Genomic DNA, 21,351 nt, shown 5'->3' with positions numbered 1-21,351 from the left:
AAAAAAAAACTTCTAAGGGAAGTCTAAAAAACATAAACAAATTATATTACCCAAAATAAGATGCTACTTTACACCTAACCAAGTCCTGCCTCATTTCACACTTTTTTAACCTCCTAAGTATATTCATAACCCTACCAAAAGTTGTTTTCTTTAAAAAATAAGAAACTTTGGGCCCAGCACAGCGGTTCAAGCCTGTAATCCCTGCGCTTTGGGAGGCCGAGGCAGGTGGATCCTTTAAGGTCAGAAGTTCGAGACCAGCCTGGCCAACATGGTGAGAACCCCCACACCCCACCCCCCGTCTTCAGTGAAAATACAAAAATTACCCAGGCATGGTGGCGTGCACCTGTAATCCCAGCTACTCGGGAGGCTGAGGTAAGAGAATCACTTGAACCCGGGAGGCAGAGGTTGCAGTGAGCCAAGATCCCACCACTGTACTTCATCCTGGGCAACAGAGTGAGACCCTGTCTCCCTCCAAAAAAAAAAAAAATTTGCAGCTCCAAGGCTTGAAGTCATTTATGTTGCCAAGGGTGAGAACTTAGTTAAAAGGGGAAAAGACTAGAAACTACTGAAGATGCCCTTCTTACAGCCAGAAAAGCTGCTGGAGACAAAAGTTGTTCTCGCTGCTAGAGTGCTGAGAATCATCAATATTCCTATGTGACAATCCAAAATTACCAGTTTTCATTTGACTTTTAAATGACACCCATCATCCATCTACCCACAAACCTGGCCAAATGTGATACAACCTGAAAACCTGATGGATTAAAGGAGTATTATTTAACAATTGATTGCCTTTGCACTTTATTCAGGTTGTTTCTTAAATTTTGGTAGACAGATCTATTTGTATATGTGTGTATTATATCTAGTTTATGGCTATAAAGGTTTAAAATACTACAGTGTCCTCTCAAGGTTAAATTAGAAACTGCCTGTCTTTTATTTGTTTCTTACCTTTAATAAAATGTTATCAGTTCCCCCAGATTTCCTGGCACTGTGTTCTTCTTCCACTTGACATAGGCATCTTAGCAACAGCATAGTACCCCAACCTAATGATCCCTGAATGTGTGTATGTGTTTCAAACTCCATTTTTTTATTTTTTTAATTGTAATCTCACAACAGATTACCATTTTTATTTTTATTTTTATTTTTATTTTTAATTTCTGAGGTACACATGCAGGATGTGCAGGTTTGCTACATAGGTAAATGTGTGCCATGATGCTTTGCTGCACCTATCAACCCATCATCTGGGTGTTAAGCCCAGCATGCATTAGCTATTTTTGCTAATGCTCTCCCTCCCTCTACCCTACCCCTTGCCACGCCCCAGTATGTGTTGTTCACCTCCCTATGTTCATGTGTTCTCATTGTTCAGCTCCCACTTATAAGTGAGAACATGCAGTATTTGGTTTTCTATTCCTGTGTTAGTTTGCTGAGGATAATGGTTTCCAGCTCCATCCATGTCCCTGCAGAGGACTGTTCTTTTTATGGCTGCATAGTATTCCGTGGTGTATATGTACCATGTTTGCTTTATACAGTCTGTCATTGATGGGCACTTGGGTTAATACCATCCATTTTTCTTTATAAGAAGAAGATCCAAAAACCTCTTGCGATGTTTGGCACATCTCCAAACCAGGTGATATAACTGTTTTTTTTGTTTTGTTTTTTGTTGTAGATAATCCCACTTTAAAACAAGATATTTAGTTGATTACTTCAGGTATGACTGTCAGGAGCAAATTATCTTTTCCCCGAAGAACAGCCATGGAAAGGGAATCACTGTCAAGAGCTTCAACAACATCAGTTGTAGTAGTAACAGGTTTCCCATTTATCTTGACAATTACATCATGGTCTCTCAATCCAGAGCTGAGAGAGAGAGAAAAAGAGAACCATGAAACTACAAGAAGAATTTTACTTATCCCCATCTATAATATCTCTGTCTTAATGGCACTATTTTGCTGGCATTAAGCATACAAACCAGAAATAGCCTCAATCCTTCCAAATCGTAAAGCTATTCTAAAACATGCTGCAAAAACGTCCCTAGAGGACAACTGTTCTCTAGACAGTTTACCTTTACCTTTATAAAATTAATTTCCTATCAGAATCATGTGAGAAGTTTACTCCTCCCATTTTTTGGAATTGGTTTGGAAGGGGGAGTTTAGCTTTTAATTTCTATCAGTCCCTGACCTCTGTGAACTTCAAACATACTCCCAGCTTTAGCAGCCAAAGTGAAAAGCCCAAGTGCTATGTTTTCTCCCAGACACTTAAACTCGGCTCAGTTTGATTCTGGCAGCCCACTCACTTGCCCATCTTCCCCCGCCGCCCGCCCCCCACACCCACCCCCACCCCCACCCCCACCCCGCCACCCGGCTCACCAGCTTATGGAGCTGGGAAGGATGCTGAGCTGCATTATAGGAATTCTACTTCCAGTAAATCAAAAACCCGCCAACCTTCTGAGTCTAAATATTTCAAGCTCTGGCTCTAGGCTCCTTTTCCCCAAAGTTGTGACTTTATTGCCTTCAACTTAATTGCTTCACATAGACTACATATTCTAGAAGCAAAAACCAGCTCCAAATACAAAACACTACAATACAGAAATAGCCATGCCAGTGATTTGGTAAAAATAGGCTGAAAAAGGAACAGCAAATGACTCCAGGAGACACCATTTGATAGAAATGGGAAGCTCAAGGAAGAATGATAATGTGGTTTGATCAAGATATGTGGAGTTTAAAAAGAAGAAGTTTAATGCAAGAGGATGTGAAGAGACGCTTAAGTATAAAACTAAAATCAAGAAATAACCTTAGAACAAGGACAGTTTAGGAGGATGACTTAGGAACAGTAAGTACAAAGAAAGAACTTATAGAGAACTTAATTCATACTAGTCCTGTGATTCAGAAAAGAGAAAAAGAAACCCGCAAATTATTACTAATAACCTATGCACCAAATATGAGGAACTGTGGCTCAGACAGGACAAATGACCTTTTTCTGTGTCATGCAACTTGTGAGAGGGATTTCATCCTGGGTCTTTCAAACTTGGGAACCCATCTTCTTGCCACTAAATCACTCTGCCTCTCAGAAACAAAAAAGCAACCACCAAAGCAGGATAATAGAAGGGTTCAGCCAGGGCCCACATCCCTGGTCTCTGCTCTCTGATTTACTGCGTTCTACAAGTTAATGAACCTCTTTGTACCACAGCTGCTTCCTCTGTAAAATAATACCTATATCATAAAAATGTTGGGAGCACAAACAGGTGTATAAAATACTTCAAATAGACCAGGAGCAATGGCTCACACCTGTAATCCCAGCACTTTGGGAGGCCCAGGCGTGTGGATTGCCTGAGGGTAGGAGTTCGAGACCAGCCTGGCCAACATGGTGAAATCTCGTCTCTATTAAAAGTACAATAATTAGCTAGGTGTGTAATCCCAGCTACTTGGGAGACTGAGGCAGAAGAATTGCTTGAACCCAGGAGGCGGAGGTTGCAGTGAGCCGAGATCACGCCATTGCACTCCAGCTGGGGCAATAAGAGCGAAACTCAGTCTCAAAAAAAATAAAAATAAAAATAAAACACTTCAAATAGTGCCTGAGATATAGTAAAAGTTTTGTAAGTGCCAGATAATGGTGTAATTATCATTATTGTTAGGTATAAGTTGGTGAAAGCCAGAAAGAACAGATTTGTTTGAGACAGCCTCTCAGTCTGTTACCCAGGCTGGCGTATAGTGGTACAATCATGGCTCACTGCAGCCTCAAACTCCTGGGCTCACGTGATCCTCCTGCCTCAGCCTCCCAAGTATTTGGGACTATAGGCACCTGCCACCACACCCAGCTGATTTTGTTTATTTTGTTTATTTATTTTTAGAAACTATGTTGCTCAGGCTGGTCTCGAACTCCCGGTTTCAAATGATCCTCCCACATCATGGTATGAGCCACCATGCCCAGTCCTGATTTCTGTTCATCAGCAACTTCTGGCACTAATTTTCACGTTTTAACATACATATGAATCACCTGGGCATCTTGTTAAACATGCAGATTCCGATTCAGTGGATCAAAGGTGGGACCTATGATTCTGCCTTTCCAACAAGCCCTGCTGAGCTAATGACGCTGGTCTGCAGACCACATTCTGAGTAGCAAGGACCTAGCTGAAATAAATAGCTTTGGTCTTGAACCAGAACTTAAAAATAAGGAGGTGGGGGAAGAGTGGAGCAGAGCAGGAATGAGAAAAGCCCAGAAAACCCAGGGACAAGCCAAATTTAGTAACATGAGACCTATGACTGCTATGCTGAACAGTGCCCTCTGATTTCACTAGAGGGAAAGCCCCAGTGAAAGTGGTGCCATAATCTAAACAGATTACTGAGCTCTTGAAAAATAAAAACAATGAGAAGGGATAATAAAGAAGTACAGACCAGGTGTGGTGGCTCCCCAGCATTTTGGGAGGCCAAGACAGGCGGATCAAAAGGTCAAAAGATCCAGACCATCCTGGCCAACACAGTGAAAACCCGTCTCTACTAAAAACACAAAAATTAGCCAGGCGTGGTGGTGTGCGCCTGTAGTCCCAGCTACTCGGGAGGCTGAGGCAGGTGAATCGCTTGAACCCAGGAGGCAGAGGTTGCAGTGAGCCGAGATGGTGTCATTGCACTCCAGCATGGGGACAGAGCGAGACTCTGTCTCAAAGAAAGAAAAAAAAAGATGCTTTGGGTGTAATTATTTTCCCTTCATTTGGACTTACTTTGCTTATGGAATAAATCACAGATACTCTGTTCCTTGCCAGGAACTCTCATAGAAGTCTTCTTAGACTATAGAGAACCACCTCCCTCCCAAAATACTCCTTCCCAAAAGCCTTTATAAGTACCCAAGTCTAAATCATCACTGTCCTATAGACAACAGTGCAAGCCACATATGTAATTTTAAATTTTCGTGTAGCCACATTTTAAAAAATTTTTAAGCAGATGAATTTAATTTACTAATATATCTTATTTAACACAATACATCCAAAATATTATCATTGTAACGTGATATTTTTAAAATAGTTATTTTACACTCTGTTTCCTATGTCTTTGAAATCCACTTGAAATAACACACACCCCAATATACTACTACACAATGACAGTATCTTTTTTTTTTTTTTTGAGGCAGAGTCTTGTGCTGTTGCCCAGAGTGGAGTACAGTGGTGTGATCTCAGCTCACTGCAACCTCTGCCTCCCATGTCCAAGCGATTCTTCTGCCTCAGCCTCCCAAGTAGCTGCAATTACAGGCGCACCCACTAATTTTTGTATTTTTAGTAGAGACGGGGTTTCACTATGTTGGCCAGGCTGGTCTCAAACTCCTGACCTCAGGTGATCCACCTACCTTGGCCTCCCAAAGTGTTGGAATTACGGGCGTAAGCCACTGCGCCTGGCCTGGGTTTTTTTATTTAAATTAAACTTAATTTAATTCAAAATTCAGTTCCTCAGTCACACCAGCCACATTTCATGTGTTCAGTACATGTAGGTAGTGGCCACTGTAGTGGACAGATCAAGTCTGGATCCCCCATGTGTTTTACCATGGCACACATCTAGTAAAAGCAAAGGTAGATGACAAAGGCCTTCACTTCACTTACCTTTGAGCAGCTGTTCCTTCCACCACTTTACATACATAAACCCCAGAACTCACATCGGGGAAATCTGGATAATGCATTTTCAATTCTTTACTAAGGCTAAGAGAAGTGAGAAGGTTAGGAAACAATGAATTAGTCTTCTGAGCCCTGGTAAAAGCCTGAGACTCTTAGTAGGTACTCTGTTCTGCTCTAGGCTCACAAAGGCCAAGGAAGATTCCATCAAGCTAATCACAGTCATTCTCTCGGTTCGTGCCGAGCCTCTATCCCAAAGCCTAGAACCACTGGACATTATAAAACACAGCCACAATGAAATAAACTATGTATAGTTAGTGCTGATGCAGGCAGAGGCAGATACATACGCTGAGACAGATAGGGCCTAGGGTCACAAGAGTACCTGGCTGTGGTCCAAGTGGCTCAGCTTTTCTGTTAAGACTGTGCAGCTACGGTTTTTGCCTCTGAAAAACAACCCAGACATATTCAAACATATGCTTACGGCATAGTGAGGGACAGCATTTGCAGACCCAGATATTTCTTATTTGAAAACGCCATTCCTGGAAAGGAAAGTTAGGATGTGTTACAACAAAACCTCTTTCCTGTTAGCACAGCTTAAAAGACACCCATGTCCCAGGATCTCTTTGCCATCATAGCTGTCCTTTCAGGTTATCCGGATGAAACACAGGCTTCAGAGAACCTTTGTCATTCGCACTGACACTCCTCCCACCCACCTCCTGCCTCCAGCCCCTGGGTTTCATTTCCACATTTGCTCAATCCAAATATTTCTGGGTACAACTCATGCTTGGTTTGTGCCTAGTCCCCCAAACAGTGCTGCTCAAATCACCATTATAGGAGCTGCGTACAAGTGAGTGACCCAGTAGTCACTGGCTATCTCCAGGCCAGGCGTGGTGGTTCACACCTGTAATCCCAGCACTTTGGGAGGCCGAGGCAGGTGGATCACTGGAGGTCAGGAGTTCAAGACCAGCTTGGCCAACATAGTGAAACCCCATCTCTACTAAAAATACAAAAATTAGCTGGGTGTGGGAGTGAGTGCCTGTAGTCCCAGCTACTTGGGAGGCTGAGGCAGGAGAATCGCTTGAACCCAAGAGGCAGAGGTTGCAGTAAACCAAGATCACACCACTGCACTCCAACCTGGATGACGAGCAAAATTCTGTCTCAAACACAAAAACAAAAAAATTGCTGTCACCACAAAAGATTGAATGTTCCTGAAAAGCACGAGGAAACAAACAAAATCCCAACTTGCTTTACCTGTCAACTGGCGCTCATGGTATTCTTCCAAGAACTGCCTAACTCGATCTGAAGGAATTGCAAAGGAGATTCCTTTAGTCACTGCCAATGAATTGACACCAACCACATCACCATCCTGGCAAGGGAGGGGACATCATTCAGTCATGAAGTTTTGCAGACTGACGAGTGCAAGACCAGAACATGCAGAGGAAGGAGTGAAGCTAGTTACTTAGGGTAAGAAAACCCGGGCCGAGACGAACTTTGTACTTCTTCAAAAGAGAGCAATGGCTGTTCCTTTATAGGGCAAAGGGCAACTGCACACGCACAGAAGTTACCTTCTTTTCATGGCCAAAGGATCAAGGATGCTGAGGATTTTTTAAAATCTTGAGCTCATGGCCGGGCACAGTGGCTCACGCCTGCAATCCCAGCACTTTGGGAGGCCAAGGCGGGCGGGCAAATCATGAGGTCAGGACATGGAGACCATCCTGGCTAACACGTTGAAACCCCGTCTCTACCAAAAATATAAAAAATTAGCCAGGCATGGTGGCAGGTGCCTGTAGTCCCAGTTATTTGGGAGGCTGAGGCAGGAAAACAGCGTGAACCCAGGAGGCGGAGCTTGCAGTGAGCCAAGATCGCGCCACTACACTCCAGCCTGGGCGACAGAGCAAGACTCCATTCCCCCCCCCAAAAAAAAAAAAAATTCTTGTGCTCATTTTTTTCATTTAGTAAGTTACATTGACTTTAAAAGTGAGCCACAGTTTGTGTTTGGACAAAGGTAGAAGGACAAGGAGCATTTGCCTTTATTATTATTTAACCAAAACTAAAAATAAACATGGAAAAGGTAAAAAGCTGTGGGATTGTCAGCAACACTGCATTGAAACTATTCAGAAGAATTAGCAAAATTGACCTTAGGGATCAAAGCTTTGCTAAGCTAAAGGTAGGAGGTAGAAAATATTTTCCTCTTTATGCACTTCATCTTCCTTTACCCTTTTAGGTAATGGGAAAGGATAGAAAAGAGATTTCTTTTTTTCTTTTTTTCTTTTTGAGATGGAGTCTCGCTGTGTTGCCCAAGCTGTGTTGCATTGGTGCAATCTTGGCTCATTGCAACCTCTGCCTCCTGGGTTCAAGCGATTCTCCTGCCTCAGCCTCCCAAGTAGCTGGGATTAGAGGCGCATGCCACCATGCCCAGCTAATTTTTTTTTTTTTTTTTTTTTTGTATTTTAGGTAGAGATGGGTTTTCACCATGTTGGACAGGCTGGTTTTGAATTCCTGACCTCAGGTGATCCACCCGCTTCGGCCTCCCAAAGTGCTAGGATTACAGCAGTGAGCCACTGTACCCAGCCAGAAAAGAGATTTCTGATTGTGTTAAACTACAGATTGTAATTCAGTAGGTCTGGGGTATGGCCTGAAATTCTGCATTTCATCCATGCTCTAGTAAACTCATTGTCTAATGGAGAAGGCAGGAACAAAACAAACAAAAATGACATGCAATGCTATGAGTGAAAAAAAAAGAAAATCATTTTGCATAAAATTCATTCTAAAAGCAAATGTAATATTTAAACAGGAACCAAAAGCAATCAGTGCAAAGGGACTCAGAAAGGATGATCACATGTTATATGTCAAACAGCACTGCACTCTTTTAGGTTTTCACATGTATTTGAGCAACTAGAAAACCTAGCATTTCCACTAGAGACATGGAATACAATTTAAGAATACATAACACAGCAATGTATTTGGGAGGCCAAGGCAGGCAGTTCACTTAAAGTCAGGAGTGCTGGTTGTGGCTTTTCTCTCATCTATAAGCAGGTCAAGATGTCAAGACTAAAAACCTGGGCAGATGACATTATGTAATTAGCATTTTTAAATGAGAGATAGTTCTTCATATGCAGCATCAGGGGGTCTTCAAGGATCTACATTTCAGAGCAAAGCTGGTCATTCGGCATAAATCTGGGTTTAATATCCAGGGCTTTTGGCACAGTGTGGTGGCTCATGCCTATAATCCTAACATCTTGGGAGGCCGAGGCAGGAGGATCACTTGAACTCAGGGGTTCGAGACCAGCCTGGGCAACATAGTGAGACATCATCTCTATTTATTAAATAAATAAATAAAATCCAGGGCTTTTGGTAACTAGCCAATGAAAACAGAAAGCACGGGGAAGAGAGAAATTTCAAAGGAAGACAGAGCTAGAACCCCAGTGTTCTCAGTGGGGTGAGATCACACACCAGGATAACAAGCTTGAATTTTTTCTAACTATTGATTTAAGGTCCGAGAACAGAAAAGCACCATTCCACAGCTCTCTACATAAGAGTGGCACCCAAGTCAGCATCATGGAAAATGTAAAGTCCTTTTCTGTTTTTGTTTTTGTAGATACAGTGTCTTGCTGTGTTGCCCAGGCTAGTCTCAAACTCCGGGCCCCAAGCAATCATCCCAGATGCGCTGGGATTACAGGCTTGAGCCACCACCCCTGACCTGGAATTAACAAAGTCTTTGAAAGTTAGGCCGGGCGCGGTGGCTCAAGCCTGTAATCCCAGCACTTTGGGAGGCCGAGACGGGCGGATCACGAGGTCAGGAGATCGAGACCGTCCTGGCTAACACGGTGAAACCCCGTCTCTACTAAAAATACAAAAACTAGCCGGGCGAGATGGCGGGCGCCTGTAGTCCCAGCTACTCGGGAGGCTGAGGCAGGAGAATGGCGTAAACTCGGGAGGCGGAGCTTGCAGTGAGCTGAGATCCGGCCACTGCACTCCAGTCCGGGCAACAGAGCGAGACTCCGCCTCAAAAAAAAAAAAAAAAAAAAAAAAGAAAGTTAAGAGGAAACATGAAGCAACAAGGAGAGTGATCACTTACCAAGTTCACCAGAGGACCACCAGAATTCCCAGGCTAAAAGAGGAATTTGAAAAAGACATCAGTGAAGCCAATGAATACATGCCCCCTTGTCCTTTACATAGCTCCCAAAACAGTTTACCAAAAGCAGCCCACTCTAGTAAGCTCCTATTCCCCTCAGGCCGGCAAAATTGTGCCCCTATCATCACCAATACCAAAGTAAGTGTAGGTAAAGAACTATAGCAGTGGGACCACCACCTTCTTTTTTTTTTTTTTTTTTTTTTTTGAGACGGAGTCTTACTCTGTTGCCCAGGCTGGAATGCAATGGCACAATCTCGACTCACTGCAACCTCTGCCTCCCAGTTCAAGTGATTCTCCTGCCTCAGCCTGTTGAGTAGGTGGGATTACAGGTACCCGCCACCATGCCCGGCTAATTTTTGTATTTTTAGTAGAGACGGGGTTTCACCATGTTGGCCAGACTGGTCTCGAACTCCTGACCTCGTGATCCGCCCACCTTGGCCTCCCAAAGTGCTAGGATTACAGGCGTGAGCCACCATGCCCGGTCAAGGGACCACCACCTTCTTATAGGAAGGGTGACTTCCACAACAGACCACCCAATAGCATGGATGCCAGCTATCACATTGAAGAGGACAGATCTTAACAAAGTGGCATTCCATTCCTCCCACAGTGATTTAACCAAATCTGGACATTCCCAAAAGGCCAAAGTTCACTCTGACATATTCTTCTCACTGAACTGCCAATATTGTGTGATCCGAGGATAGGCCTCCTGTGTCAGCAATCCCCAAACTTTTTGGCACAGGGATCGGCTTTGTGGAAGACAATTCTTCCACAAAGAGGGGTGGTTTGGGATGAAACTGCTCCACCTCAGATCATCAGGCATGAGTTAGATTCTCATAAGGAACATGAAACCTAGATCCCTTGCATGTGCAGTTCACAATGGGTTTGCACTCCTATGAGAATCTAATGCCGCCGCTGATCTGACAGGAGGTGGAACTCGAGCAGTCATTCTCACTCGCCCGTGGCTCACCGCCTGCTGTGCGGCCCAGTTCCTAACAGGCCATGGACCTGTACTGGTCCACAGCCCACGGGTTGGGCACCTCTGTCCTAAGTGACTTACATTAATTGCAGCATCAATCTGGACGTAGTCTATATCTGAATCCTTCATCCCCAGTTCTTTGCCCTTTCGCTGTTTGGTGCTGACAATTCCTGCAGTAGCTGTGTTCTGCAGAGAAACTGGGCTGCCCAGAGCCACCACAAACTCTCCGGCCCGAAGGTCAGATGATCTTCCCAGCATCAGCACAGGAAGGTCAGCCTGCACGTGCCCAAAGAGGCATGAGGATGACAGAAAGGGTAAAGAACAAATCAAGATCAGAATTGACCAATGTGTGTGTCTAACACATATATGATGCTGTCTCTATCACCTTGGCCCTTATCACCTGAGAAGCACCCACTCACACAGCTTCTATGACTGCCTTCTACTTCTTCCTCAAAGTCCAACTACCATGAAGCTCTCAATTGTTAAGATGACTAGGATCATTTCTAAGATCTAAAACAATTAATTTGTAGAAATTACTATTAGTAAACAGCCAGTGAAGTCACTGATGAACATAAACTGACATTAGCAATTTACACAGCACCATTCCAGCTCGAAGCTTAACAGTCAAAGTGAATAAGCCACAAACAGAAAGAAGATCACCCAGGGTGACACTTCTCACACTGTAATGTGCGTGCAAATCACCTCGGGATGTTATGTTAATGCAGATTCTGAGTCAGCACATCTATCTGGGTAAAGGCTGAGACTGAATTTCTAAAAAGCTCTCAAACACCATGTCAATATATCTGATGTGCACACCATGAGTACTATGTGTAGTAAGGACTTCAAAGTATTCCTTAGCAACTTTGAGTCCATTGCAGTAATTTCTGATATCCTAAGACAAATAGAGGAATAATTTTCCCTGAAGCAGGGTTTGTTGAAGAAGGAGTTGAAGGAGGAGGCAAAAAAAAAAAAAAAAAGACTGCTTGATAGTTAATAGAAACAGTTAGAGGCCAAGCGCAGTGGCTCACACCTGTAATCCTAGCACTTTGGGAGGCCAAGGCAGGCGGATCACTTGAGGTCAGGAGTTTGAGACCAGCCTGACCAACATGGTAAAACCCAGTCTCTACTAAAAGTACAAAAATTAGCCGGGCATGGTGGCAGGCACCTGTAATCCCAGCTATTCAGGAGACTGAGGCAGGAGAATCGCTTGAACCCAGGAGGCAGAGGTTGCAGTGAGCTGAGACTGAGCCACTGCACTCCAGCGTGGGTGACAGAGGGAGACTGTTTCAAAAAGAAAGAAGAAAGAAAAGAAAAGAGAAGAGAAGAAGAGAAAAGAAAAGGTAAGGGATATACAGAAAGGCATTGAAGCAAATAAGAAGGAGTAAAGAACAGAAAGAAACCAGAGAAAAGCATATATTTGACAGAAAAGATGTGGTGTGAGAGTGTAGTGGGGCAGAAAATATCAGCAAATAGATAAAAATCCCCAAATATGCAGACTCTGACTCAGCCCTGAAATACTCACATTCAGTTCAATCTTAATCACCGCAAGATCCAATTTAAGGTCAATATCCTTGACAACGGCTTCATAACGGGCCCCATTCTGGAGCACCACCTCAATCCACTGCTGGTTCCTGACAATGTGGGCATTGGTAATAATGAGCCCATCCTCAGACACTATGAACCCAGAGCCACTGTACACAGGAACAGGCATGCTGCCGTGAAGTAACCTGTCTCCACAAGACAATAGTATAGACAGAGGGCAAGAAAGTTAGGGGATACAGCCATATCATCTGAGAGTCACGGGAACCTCACTCTTATTAAACATACCTCCATCACAGTTTTCTTTTCTTTATTTCTTTTTTCTTTTTTTCTTTTTTCTTTTTTTGAGACAGAATCTCGCTCTGTTGCCCAGGCTGGAGTGCAGTGGCACAATCTCGGCTCACTGCAACCACCTCCCGGGTTCAAGCAATTTTCCTGCCTCAGCCTCCCAAGTAGCTGAGATTACAGGCATGCACCACCATGCCTGACTAAGTTTTGTATTTTTCGTAGAGATGGGGTTTCACCATGTTGGCCAGGCTGGTCTCGGACGCCTGACCTCAGGTGATACACACGCCTCGGCCTCCCAAAGTGCTGGAATTACAGGCGTGAGCCACCATGCCCAGACTTCCATCACAGTTTTCTCAGACATTTCACTTTTCCCTGGCTATGCGTAAATTTTCTCCATGTATCAATGGACTTGGCACGCACAGGGCCCCAGCCATCTCTTGTGAGCATGGTTGAGAGCTGGCTCTAGCTCTCCTTTTCCAGGGACACTGCCTCTTCAGAGTTGGTTAGTGTAGCAGCCCATGGGTTCTCTGCTGCGAAAAAGCTGAACCCAATCCGCATACTAGAGGCAAAAGTGAGCCTCGTACCACAGTATCAAGGACCCAGGTAGGAGAGAATCAAAGGGCTCTGACCCTGGCTTAGTTTCTGCCACCAACTGGCCTCGTAACATAGGACAAATTAACCCTGCTCTCTAGGTCTGAATTTCCTTGCATCCAAAGTGGGGGCTGAGCAAGATCACAACCAAAATGCCTACTAAGCTGGATGTGGTGGCTCACACCCATAATCTCAGCACCTTGAGAGGCTAAGGTGGCAGATCGTTTGGGTCCAAGAGTTCGAGACCAGCCTGGGCAATATAAAAATACCTTGTCTCTCCAAAAAATACAAATATTAGCTGGATGTGGTGGCACCTGCCTATAGTCCCAGTTACTCCAGAGGCTGAGGTGGGAGGATTACTTGAGCCTAGTAGATGGAGCTGTAGTGAGCTATGATCTGTCATTGCATTTCAGCCTTGGCAACAGAGCAAGACCTCGTCTCAAAAAAAGAAAAGAAAATGCCTACTAGCTCTTACATCTGACCTTAAATTTTGTCTGTGGCAGGAGGGGGAAAAGCACCAGCCACCTAAGTAGGCAGGGGGAGCTTGGCTTTGGAAGTCATCCTTGTGCCTCTGCTCTTTGGTTAAATGACCTTGAACAGGTTATTCAACCTCTTTTTTTTTTTTTTTTTTTTTTTTTTTGGAGTTTCGCTCTGTCGCCCAGGCTGGAGTGCAGTGGCCGGATCTCAGCTCACTGCAAGCTCCGCCTCCCGGGTTTACGCCACTCTCCTGCCTCAGCCTCCTGAGTAGCTGGGACTACAGGCGCCCGCCACCTCGCCCGGCTAGTTTTTTGTATTTTTTAGTAGAGACGGGGTTTCACCGTGTTAGCCAGGATGGTCTCGATCTCCTGACCTCGTGATCCACCCGTCTCGGCCTCCCAAAGTGCTGGGATTACAGGCTTGAGCCACCGCGCCCGGCCTATTCAACCTCTTTACGTCTCAGTTTCCTCACTGGTTTTTTAGGATTAAATGACGCTTGCGAAGGGTCTGGAGTAGGTAGGCACGCAGAAACCATTAGCTAGGACAGTGGAGGTCTTCCTCCTCCTCCTTTACCTGCCCCACAGTTGGATGTGAACCACCGATGGCGCCACCTTCTCCACCACCGCGGCGATGAAGTTGTAATTCCTCCTGAGCGGGCCTGCCCTTCTGCTCCCTATGAAGAAATACTGGGTCAAGAGTACGCCTCGAGCGAACCAGACCTGCTATCCTAGTTGGAAAAATGTTAAAGGCAAGTCAGTGTTCAAAAGGTGCATGGTGAGGGAGAATCCACGTAGCAGCCGGTAAAGAGCCCCTGTTACGGAGGAAAGGAAATCAGGAACAGAGAGGGGTCGAATCCAGGAGGCAAATGACGCAGGAGGACCCTGCGCGAACTGTGCGGTGTCAGTGAGGTCTTGTTCCTTTACGCTCCGCCAGAGTTAGAAAGTGTCCCCAGGGCGCGCGCCCCCCGCGGCTCACCTGTATCCCTGCAGTTCCCCCACTGCACAGGCACGGCCGGCATATTGCCCAGGCGGCGCGCGGCACGGTTTTCGGCCCGGAGCGCACACAGGCTGGGGTACGTACGCCTGTCGCTGCCGCACACGGCCCTTCCCTTGGTCCGGCAACCGCAGGTGCTGGGGAGTCCGGGGCGCAGCGGCTCGAGGCACTGCAGCCCCGGGGCGCACGGCTGTCCCTGCGCCCCGCCGCAGACTTGACCCTCGGCCGCGGGGCAGACGCGGCAACAGCGGCACAGGTCGAGCACCGGCGTGGTCCCCAGCGCGCAGGTGGGCAGCGCGGGGCAGCGCGTGGGCTGGCAGACCGCGGGGCAGGCCAGCTGGGTATGTAGTCTCTCAGCCCCGGCCCAGAGGACCGGCACCAGGAGCAACAGCAGCCCCGGCAGGAGGCATAGTCCCAGCCCTGCGGGCCGCAGCTGAGGTCTAATCATCCTGCTCCTTCCTTCCTCGCTTCCACTCTTCAGTGACTTCACTCTGGACCTCCACACAAACGCTCCTAAATGAGAGACACTTTCTCCCGGCCATAGCGCCGCCTCCGCCGGCCCCCAAACTTTAAGGGGCAGAGCCTGGCATACCTCTCCACACACACACCCGTACATCCCCTACCACCCGCCCCCGTCCGGTCCGCGCCCCGGAGCCAGGTTCTCCCCCAGGCAATGAGGGGAAGGTCTCTAGCCCTACCTGGGGGAGGAACCTACCTCCTGAAATCCCTAAAACCGACAATGGGGGCAGACTGATAAGAAAGCTCACCCACCCGTGGTCAGAAGGTCAGTATTAGAAAAGCACATGGCCGGCCGGGCGCGGTGGCTCAAGCCTGTAATCCCAGCACTTTGGGAGGCTGAGACGGGCGGATCACGAGGTCAGGAGATCGAGACCATCCTGGCTAATACGGTGAAACCCCGTCTCTACTAAAAAAATACAAAAAACTAGCCGGGCGCGGTGGCGGGCGCCTGTAGTCCCAGCTACTCCGGAGGCTGAGGCAGGAGAATGGCGTGAACCCGGAGGCGGAGCTTGCAGTGAGCTGAGATCCGGCCACTGCACTCCAGCCTGGGCGACAGAGCGAGCCTCCGTCTCAAAAAAAAAAAAAAAAAAAGAAAAGCACATGGCCATATTTCAGTATTTCACATGGTTTTATTACAAAACAAGCCACAAAACAGTTTTAGAAAAGTTTTGCTACATACCAATTAGGAGATCACATAAAATGAGAAGCGTAACAGTTTCCATGCACTCAGCCTAGTGCTTACTGCGAGTGCATTTCACAGCTGAAACATCACTGCTTTAAAACACAGAATCATGCTACCCCTTCATAAGCAGAGGGGGAGGAGGTCAAACAGTATGTTTTTGCCAAACATTGCTTTATCTGAACTCTATCTAGTATGAAGGACTGGCTGCCGCAGGCAATAACACAGAGAGGGAAAAGGAACTAAGGAAGAAAAGGATGCTGGCAGACAAGATTTAACAAACCTGTCCACTTCCGACATGTCTAAAGTTTATAAACGAAGCTCACTTGGGGACACTCAATTTCCAAAATGCTGTGACCTCCACATATGTTATCTGATTTACACTGAAAACAAACCTACTAAATTCTACCCCTCAACTACTGAACCTGCTATTTATTCATGGGGTCCTTTTAGCCCATATAAGAGTATATTTATATTCAGAAATAGAAAAGAAAAAAAACTTTTGCTTCAAGTAGACTAAGAAGCTGGACCTTAAAACTACTTTCTTTCTCGTGGGAGCTGAGTATTCAACTCAGAAATAGATGTATAACTCCAATATTCTGACCTGACATCAATCTCCATAATACATGGCTCAATACCTTTATGATGTCTCACTTAACACTAAAGGCCAAATTATTTTTATCAACCATCAGCTGACATTGAGTAAGCAAGTCTTTTGAAGCTTTCAAAAGTAATGGATGGTGGCCAGGTGTGGTGGCTCACACCTATAATCTGAGTTCTTTGGGAGGCTGTGAGGCAGGAGGATCACTTGAGCCCAGGAGGTCCAGGCTGCAGTGAGCCATGATCAGGCCACTGCACTCCAGCCTGGATGACAGAGTGAAACACTGTTTCTAAAAATAAAAGTTAAAGAATAATGGATGGCATTACTCAGCCATAGGGAAGACCACCTGAAATACTGTTACACACAGTAGGTCAAGACCACTTCAAAAGCCTTATGAAAAGATCACAACTCAGGCAAGACTTTTATTCCACAAAGAAAATGCAGTACATTTTTTAGTTCCTTTAAAAAAAAACCTCAGATTTACTCCAGAGCCTATACACTTAGTCACCAATCTATACTGCATCCCCACCCTATTTTTTCCATTTGGTTCAATTTTATACATTTAAAACTAACTGCTTTGGTCAAATACGTACCATCTTTGGTTCACATTAAAATATTATGGTTTAAAATTGGCCAGAAGTTAAGAAATATCAACAAAATAGGAAGTTCGAAATACAATTTAGGAATGAGAAAGGTTTCAGAGCTTGTTTCACTGAAGATAATAATTTATCTCATATTGAACTACATTAACAATGTTCTGGCCGGGTGCAGTGGCTTACACCTGTAATCCCAGCACTTTAGGAGGCTGAGGCAGGAGGATCACTTGAGCCCAGGAGTTTGAGACCAGCCTGGGCAACATAGCCAGGCCCTGTACATACAAAAAAATTAAAACTTAGCCAGGCGTGGTAGCACAACCCTGTAGTCCTAGCTACTTGGAAAGCTAACATGGGAGGATTGCTTAAGCCCAGGGGTTCAAAGTTATGATGAACTATGATCACACCACTGCACTCTAGCCTGGGTAAGAGAGTGAGACCCTGTCTTTTAAAAATTAAAAACAAGCAATGCCCTAACGTGGAATTCCCAAGTGTTTGCCAATTGACAAGAAGATTTCCATTTGACAATCTTAGTGTCCTCGTTTCCCTTTGTCAGGATAATACCATATGGATTCTAAATATGTTTAATGTAATACATTCTCAAAAGAGATCTTGCTGAGTAAGAAATCAGCTTATTATAATGGCCAATAAATTTAGCAATAGTAATCTATCAGATAATTTATTTAAAAGAAAAGAGAGACAGAGATAAACGGGTAGATTTTCACAATGTAAACACCAAAAGAGGACATCTTTTCCGTGAGTCAGGGAATATTTAAAGAGATCTCACAAGTTTCCATTTTCATTAGATCCACATCACATATTTTGTGCTTTCTTTGAATAGCCGAAGAATTTTCTTCGGGAACATATGAGAGTAAAACCAGAGCTAAGGAGCTATAAGAATTTGGAATGGCTTCTTGAAATCATGCTGCTCCAAGTATGTCATAATCACTCATAAATAACTCCCAAACCAAGAATTTCTGAGGGCAAAAGCACACCAGCGTGTACAGGAAAGGCAGAGGAAGGGACGGAAGGGAGAGAAAGAGGGAACAGTGTGGATGTCCTGTTTTATACCAGGACAACTAGGCCAAACTCAATTTAAATGAATAGCTCCAAAGCAGTGCAGTCAGAAAAAGTTCTCGGTGTGACACAGACTTCAGGGAAACAACATGTCCTGAAAGAAACACGATTCCCCTCAAGCCACTAAGGATTTTCTCATCAAGTGTTTTCACCTCTGCATTAGATTTGGACACACGAAGAGGAGAGCATTTACTCAGGTAAAAATAGTTCTCTTAGTCTCTTCCTCTAGTCACTAATTTTTAACTTAAAAATACAATTGACTGATCTAGCTGATAAAAGTTACCGACAGAAATAAGCTAAGTTCTCTCTTCCTTTGAATGCTGGCAGCAATTCACCATATAAATTGGATGGAAGAATTCTCCCAGGGACACTGGAAATAGTATCTTTTTGTCAAATGGAAGGAGGTACGCCCTAAAATTTGGGTGGGACACTCAATTTTCTTTTATTTTTTGAGATGGAGTTTCACTCTTGTTGCTGAGGCTGGAGTGCAATGGCGTGATATTGGCTTACTGCAACCTCCACCTCCCAGGTTCAAGTGAATCTCCTGCCTCAGCCTCCTGAATAGGTGGGATTACAGGCCTGCACCACCATGCCCGGCTAATTTTGCATATTTTTTAGTAGAGGCGAGGTTTCAGCATGTTGAGCAGGCTGATCTCGAACTCCTGACCTCAGGTGATCCACCCACCTCAGCCTCCCAAAAGTGCTGGGATTACAGGCGTGACCCACCACGCCCACCCAACAATCAATTTTCTAGGCTCTTTTATCTGAGGAATCTCTGGCCAGCAACTCATAACCTCTAAATCAATGTTTCTATGCCAAGCTTCTTTCATTAAAAATCTCTCTCTCTCTCTCTCTAGATTCTTTTTGTATCTCGTCATGTTAAGTACATGGAAACTCATCCTATTACAGGGTCTGATCATGCAAGCACACAAGGCTTCATTCAAAGGGCAACAGCAAGAAGAAAGAGAAAGCAAGTTTGCAAGGGTACAAAACACACAGTGCTTAAGATTAGACTAATGCTGGCCCATTCCAAAAGATCTGCAAGGCACCTGGACTGAAAACAAAATGAAAAAACTAAAACAAGGACAAGGAACTAAAACTTGGTCAGTGGTGAAACTGGACTTCCAGCCCCCTCTGGAGAGGAACTGCTAAAATAATCCCTCTCCAGGAAGACCTCGGAATAGTTAGAACAGAATAGGTAGCTTCCTCTCCACGGAGTATGCCTACAGGTCTAACCTAGTGACTTCCCCAAATTAAATACACTGCACTGATATCACGCACACACACACACACACACACAGCCAGCTGGATGGGCCCCTCCCTCCCAAAGAACATCCATAGGAATATGAGTGACATAAAGGCCTTTGACTACCCTCCAATAAGGTAGAGAAATTGAGTCACAGCCTCCTTCTCTCAAGTCCTCCCTCCCTCCCTCCCACGGCACTGTGCTCCATCACACATCAGAGGTCCGTATGTTTTCATCATCAAGGTTGAACATAAATGGCTTCTCCTTAGGGTGCTGGGGCTCCGATCTGTGCCTTATCCTGGAGCTGGGCAGCACCCCAGCAGTGCTGCCCTCCCCAGGACGAGGCGTGAACAAAGAGTCCTCTGAAGTCTCTCCAGCTGTAAGCAGCTTCTCCCCAGTCTGGGGGACAGGTGTCCAGGGCTGCCAGGAGGAGGCCACAGAGGGGGCTTTGCAGAGGGCTTTCTTTTCCTCCAAAGGTGGCCGCCCCCTGCACAGGATAGAGTTGGGCCCACTTGAAAGGCTGGAAACTCCAGGTCGGGTCAAAGAAATGGATCTAGAAAAGGACGTTTCCTATAAAAATAAAAGGAAGAAAAAGACACAACAAAGTTAGGGCTTTTCAGACAATGTTTATCACAGAGTCCCAGGAAGAGTACCCAACCAGGATCACCACCTCATAGGTCCGGGGACGCTTGCCTACAAAAATGAAAAACGGTCAACGGGATTCACTCCAGATACGGCAAGGTCAGCCTGGCAGTGAGACTTGCAGGACATATCAGAAATTCTATTTATCGGCCGGGCGTGGTGGCTCATGTCTGAAATCCCAGCACTTTGGGAGCCTGAGGCGGGTGGATCACCTGAGGTCAGGAGTTTGAAACCAGCCTGGCCAACATGGTGAAACCCCATTTCTACTAAAAATACAAAAAAAATGAGCCAGGCATGGTGGCGGGCGCCTGTAATCCCAGCTACTTGGGAGGCTGAGGCAGGAGAATTGCTTGAACCCGGGAGGCAGAGGTTGCAGTAAGCTGAGATCGTGCCACTGCACTCCAGTCTGGGCGACAGAGTAAGACTCCGTCTCAAAAAAAGAAAAAAAAAAGAAATTCCATTTCTCTATCCAACCCTACCTCATCTCCTCCCACAACCAAAAAGAGAAAAATAAAAATGTGTACCCAAATTAGTAGAATGAGAAAAACAAGCAAGACAGCCTGAGGCTTCAGCTGCATCTTGGGACAGGGATGCTTGCCTACATCACCAAATAAAACATGCCTGCCCGAGGGGAATTCATCTCTGAGTTGACACTGTGCAACAGAAAGGAAGTGACTTACTCTGGGGTGGCACTTGAGGGCCTGGACAGCTGCCCCAATCTCCTTAATCCAGCTGTGCATGTCTTCTGGACTGTCCGCCTGCAAAACATCCATGGCTCTTACCAAGAAATTTTAGGCACTATGATTTCAGCTTCCAAGTCTCTGACTCAATATTAAGTTTATAACATTACACCATTAGGGGTGGAAAGCATCTCAGAAATCATCTAGTCCAGTAGCTTTCAGACTTTTAAGGACATGTTTTCCCTGTAATATCTTATTTGATACCCAATAAATAAAACCGCTCAAAGTGGAGCTGCTCTGAAATGGGGCACAGGCTGTGGGGAAGGGGAAAGTTTAAGACCCCATTCCCCTGCTAAAGTCCGTCACTCCCTCCAGAAAACAAATGATCCAGTCTAGCCTCCTAGTTTTACAAAAAAGGAAAATGAGGCTCAGAAAGCCAAAGCCCAAGATTTATGGCTGATAGAGTCGAGTTCTCCTCACTCTCAACATAGTTGCCTTTCTACTCTAACTATCGGAACAGAATAATCCCACTTTCAATTCCAGCCCTATTAAAGCCAAATCCTACTGTAAATCCTCCAAGGTATGTATTGCCTTCAGAAATGGGGCTTTTCTCAGAATACAAGCTACTGGGTCTGTTTTGAAATTTATAAGGAACTCAAACAACTCAACAACAACAAAACCATAAATCATCCCATTAAGAAGTGTAGGCCAAGCGCGATGGCTCATGC

At 45.3% G+C, this 21,351-nt stretch overlaps 2 protein-coding genes across 9 annotated transcripts in view; both read right to left on the bottom strand.

Moving 5' to 3' along the window:
- On the bottom strand, window positions 1-15,513 carry HTRA4 (HtrA serine peptidase 4). Of its 3 annotated transcripts, XM_033231696.1 has the most exons (9): window positions 14,569-15,513; window positions 14,167-14,266; window positions 12,221-12,425; window positions 10,780-10,974; window positions 9,666-9,698; window positions 6,839-6,953; window positions 6,069-6,126; window positions 5,579-5,674; window positions 1-1,851 (listed from the first exon to the last, which is right to left on the bottom strand). In XM_033231696.1, the coding sequence occupies exons 1-9, from the start codon at window positions 15,200-15,202 to the stop codon at window positions 1,689-1,691; spliced, it is 1,599 nt and encodes a 532-aa protein (XP_033087587.1). In that variant the 5' UTR covers window positions 15,203-15,513; the 3' UTR covers window positions 1-1,688. The 3 variants fall into 3 exon arrangements, 2 of the variants coding, with proteins under 2 accessions (XP_033087587.1, XP_033087596.1); XM_033231705.1 differs by lacking the exon at window positions 5,579-5,674; XR_004441813.1 differs by lacking the exon at window positions 5,579-5,674 and having other exon boundaries at window positions 1,716-1,851; window positions 5,970-6,126.
- Window positions 15,514-15,714: 201 nt separating this feature from the next.
- The window catches only part of PLEKHA2 (pleckstrin homology domain containing A2), a 94,094-nt gene continuing 88,457 nt past the window's right edge, over window positions 15,715-21,351 (bottom strand). For all 6 annotated transcript variants that reach the window (XM_033231650.1, XM_033231637.1, XM_033231646.1 and 3 more), the window contains 2 exons: window positions 20,624-20,701; window positions 15,715-19,871 (listed from right to left, as the gene is read on the bottom strand). In XM_033231650.1, the coding sequence (XP_033087541.1) occupies window positions 19,509-19,871; window positions 20,624-20,701 (441 nt within the window). In that variant the 3' untranslated portion in view covers window positions 15,715-19,508. The remainder of the gene's footprint in view (window positions 19,872-20,623; window positions 20,702-21,351) is intronic.

Source organism: Trachypithecus francoisi, unplaced genomic scaffold, assembly GCF_009764315.1.
Source record: "Trachypithecus francoisi isolate TF-2019V2 unplaced genomic scaffold, Tfra_2.0 Contig01440, whole genome shotgun sequence".
Taxonomy (NCBI): domain Eukaryota; kingdom Metazoa; phylum Chordata; class Mammalia; order Primates; family Cercopithecidae; genus Trachypithecus; species Trachypithecus francoisi.
The sequence above is the reverse complement of the archived record's forward strand: the minus strand, read 5'-3'. Positions and strand labels throughout refer to the sequence as shown.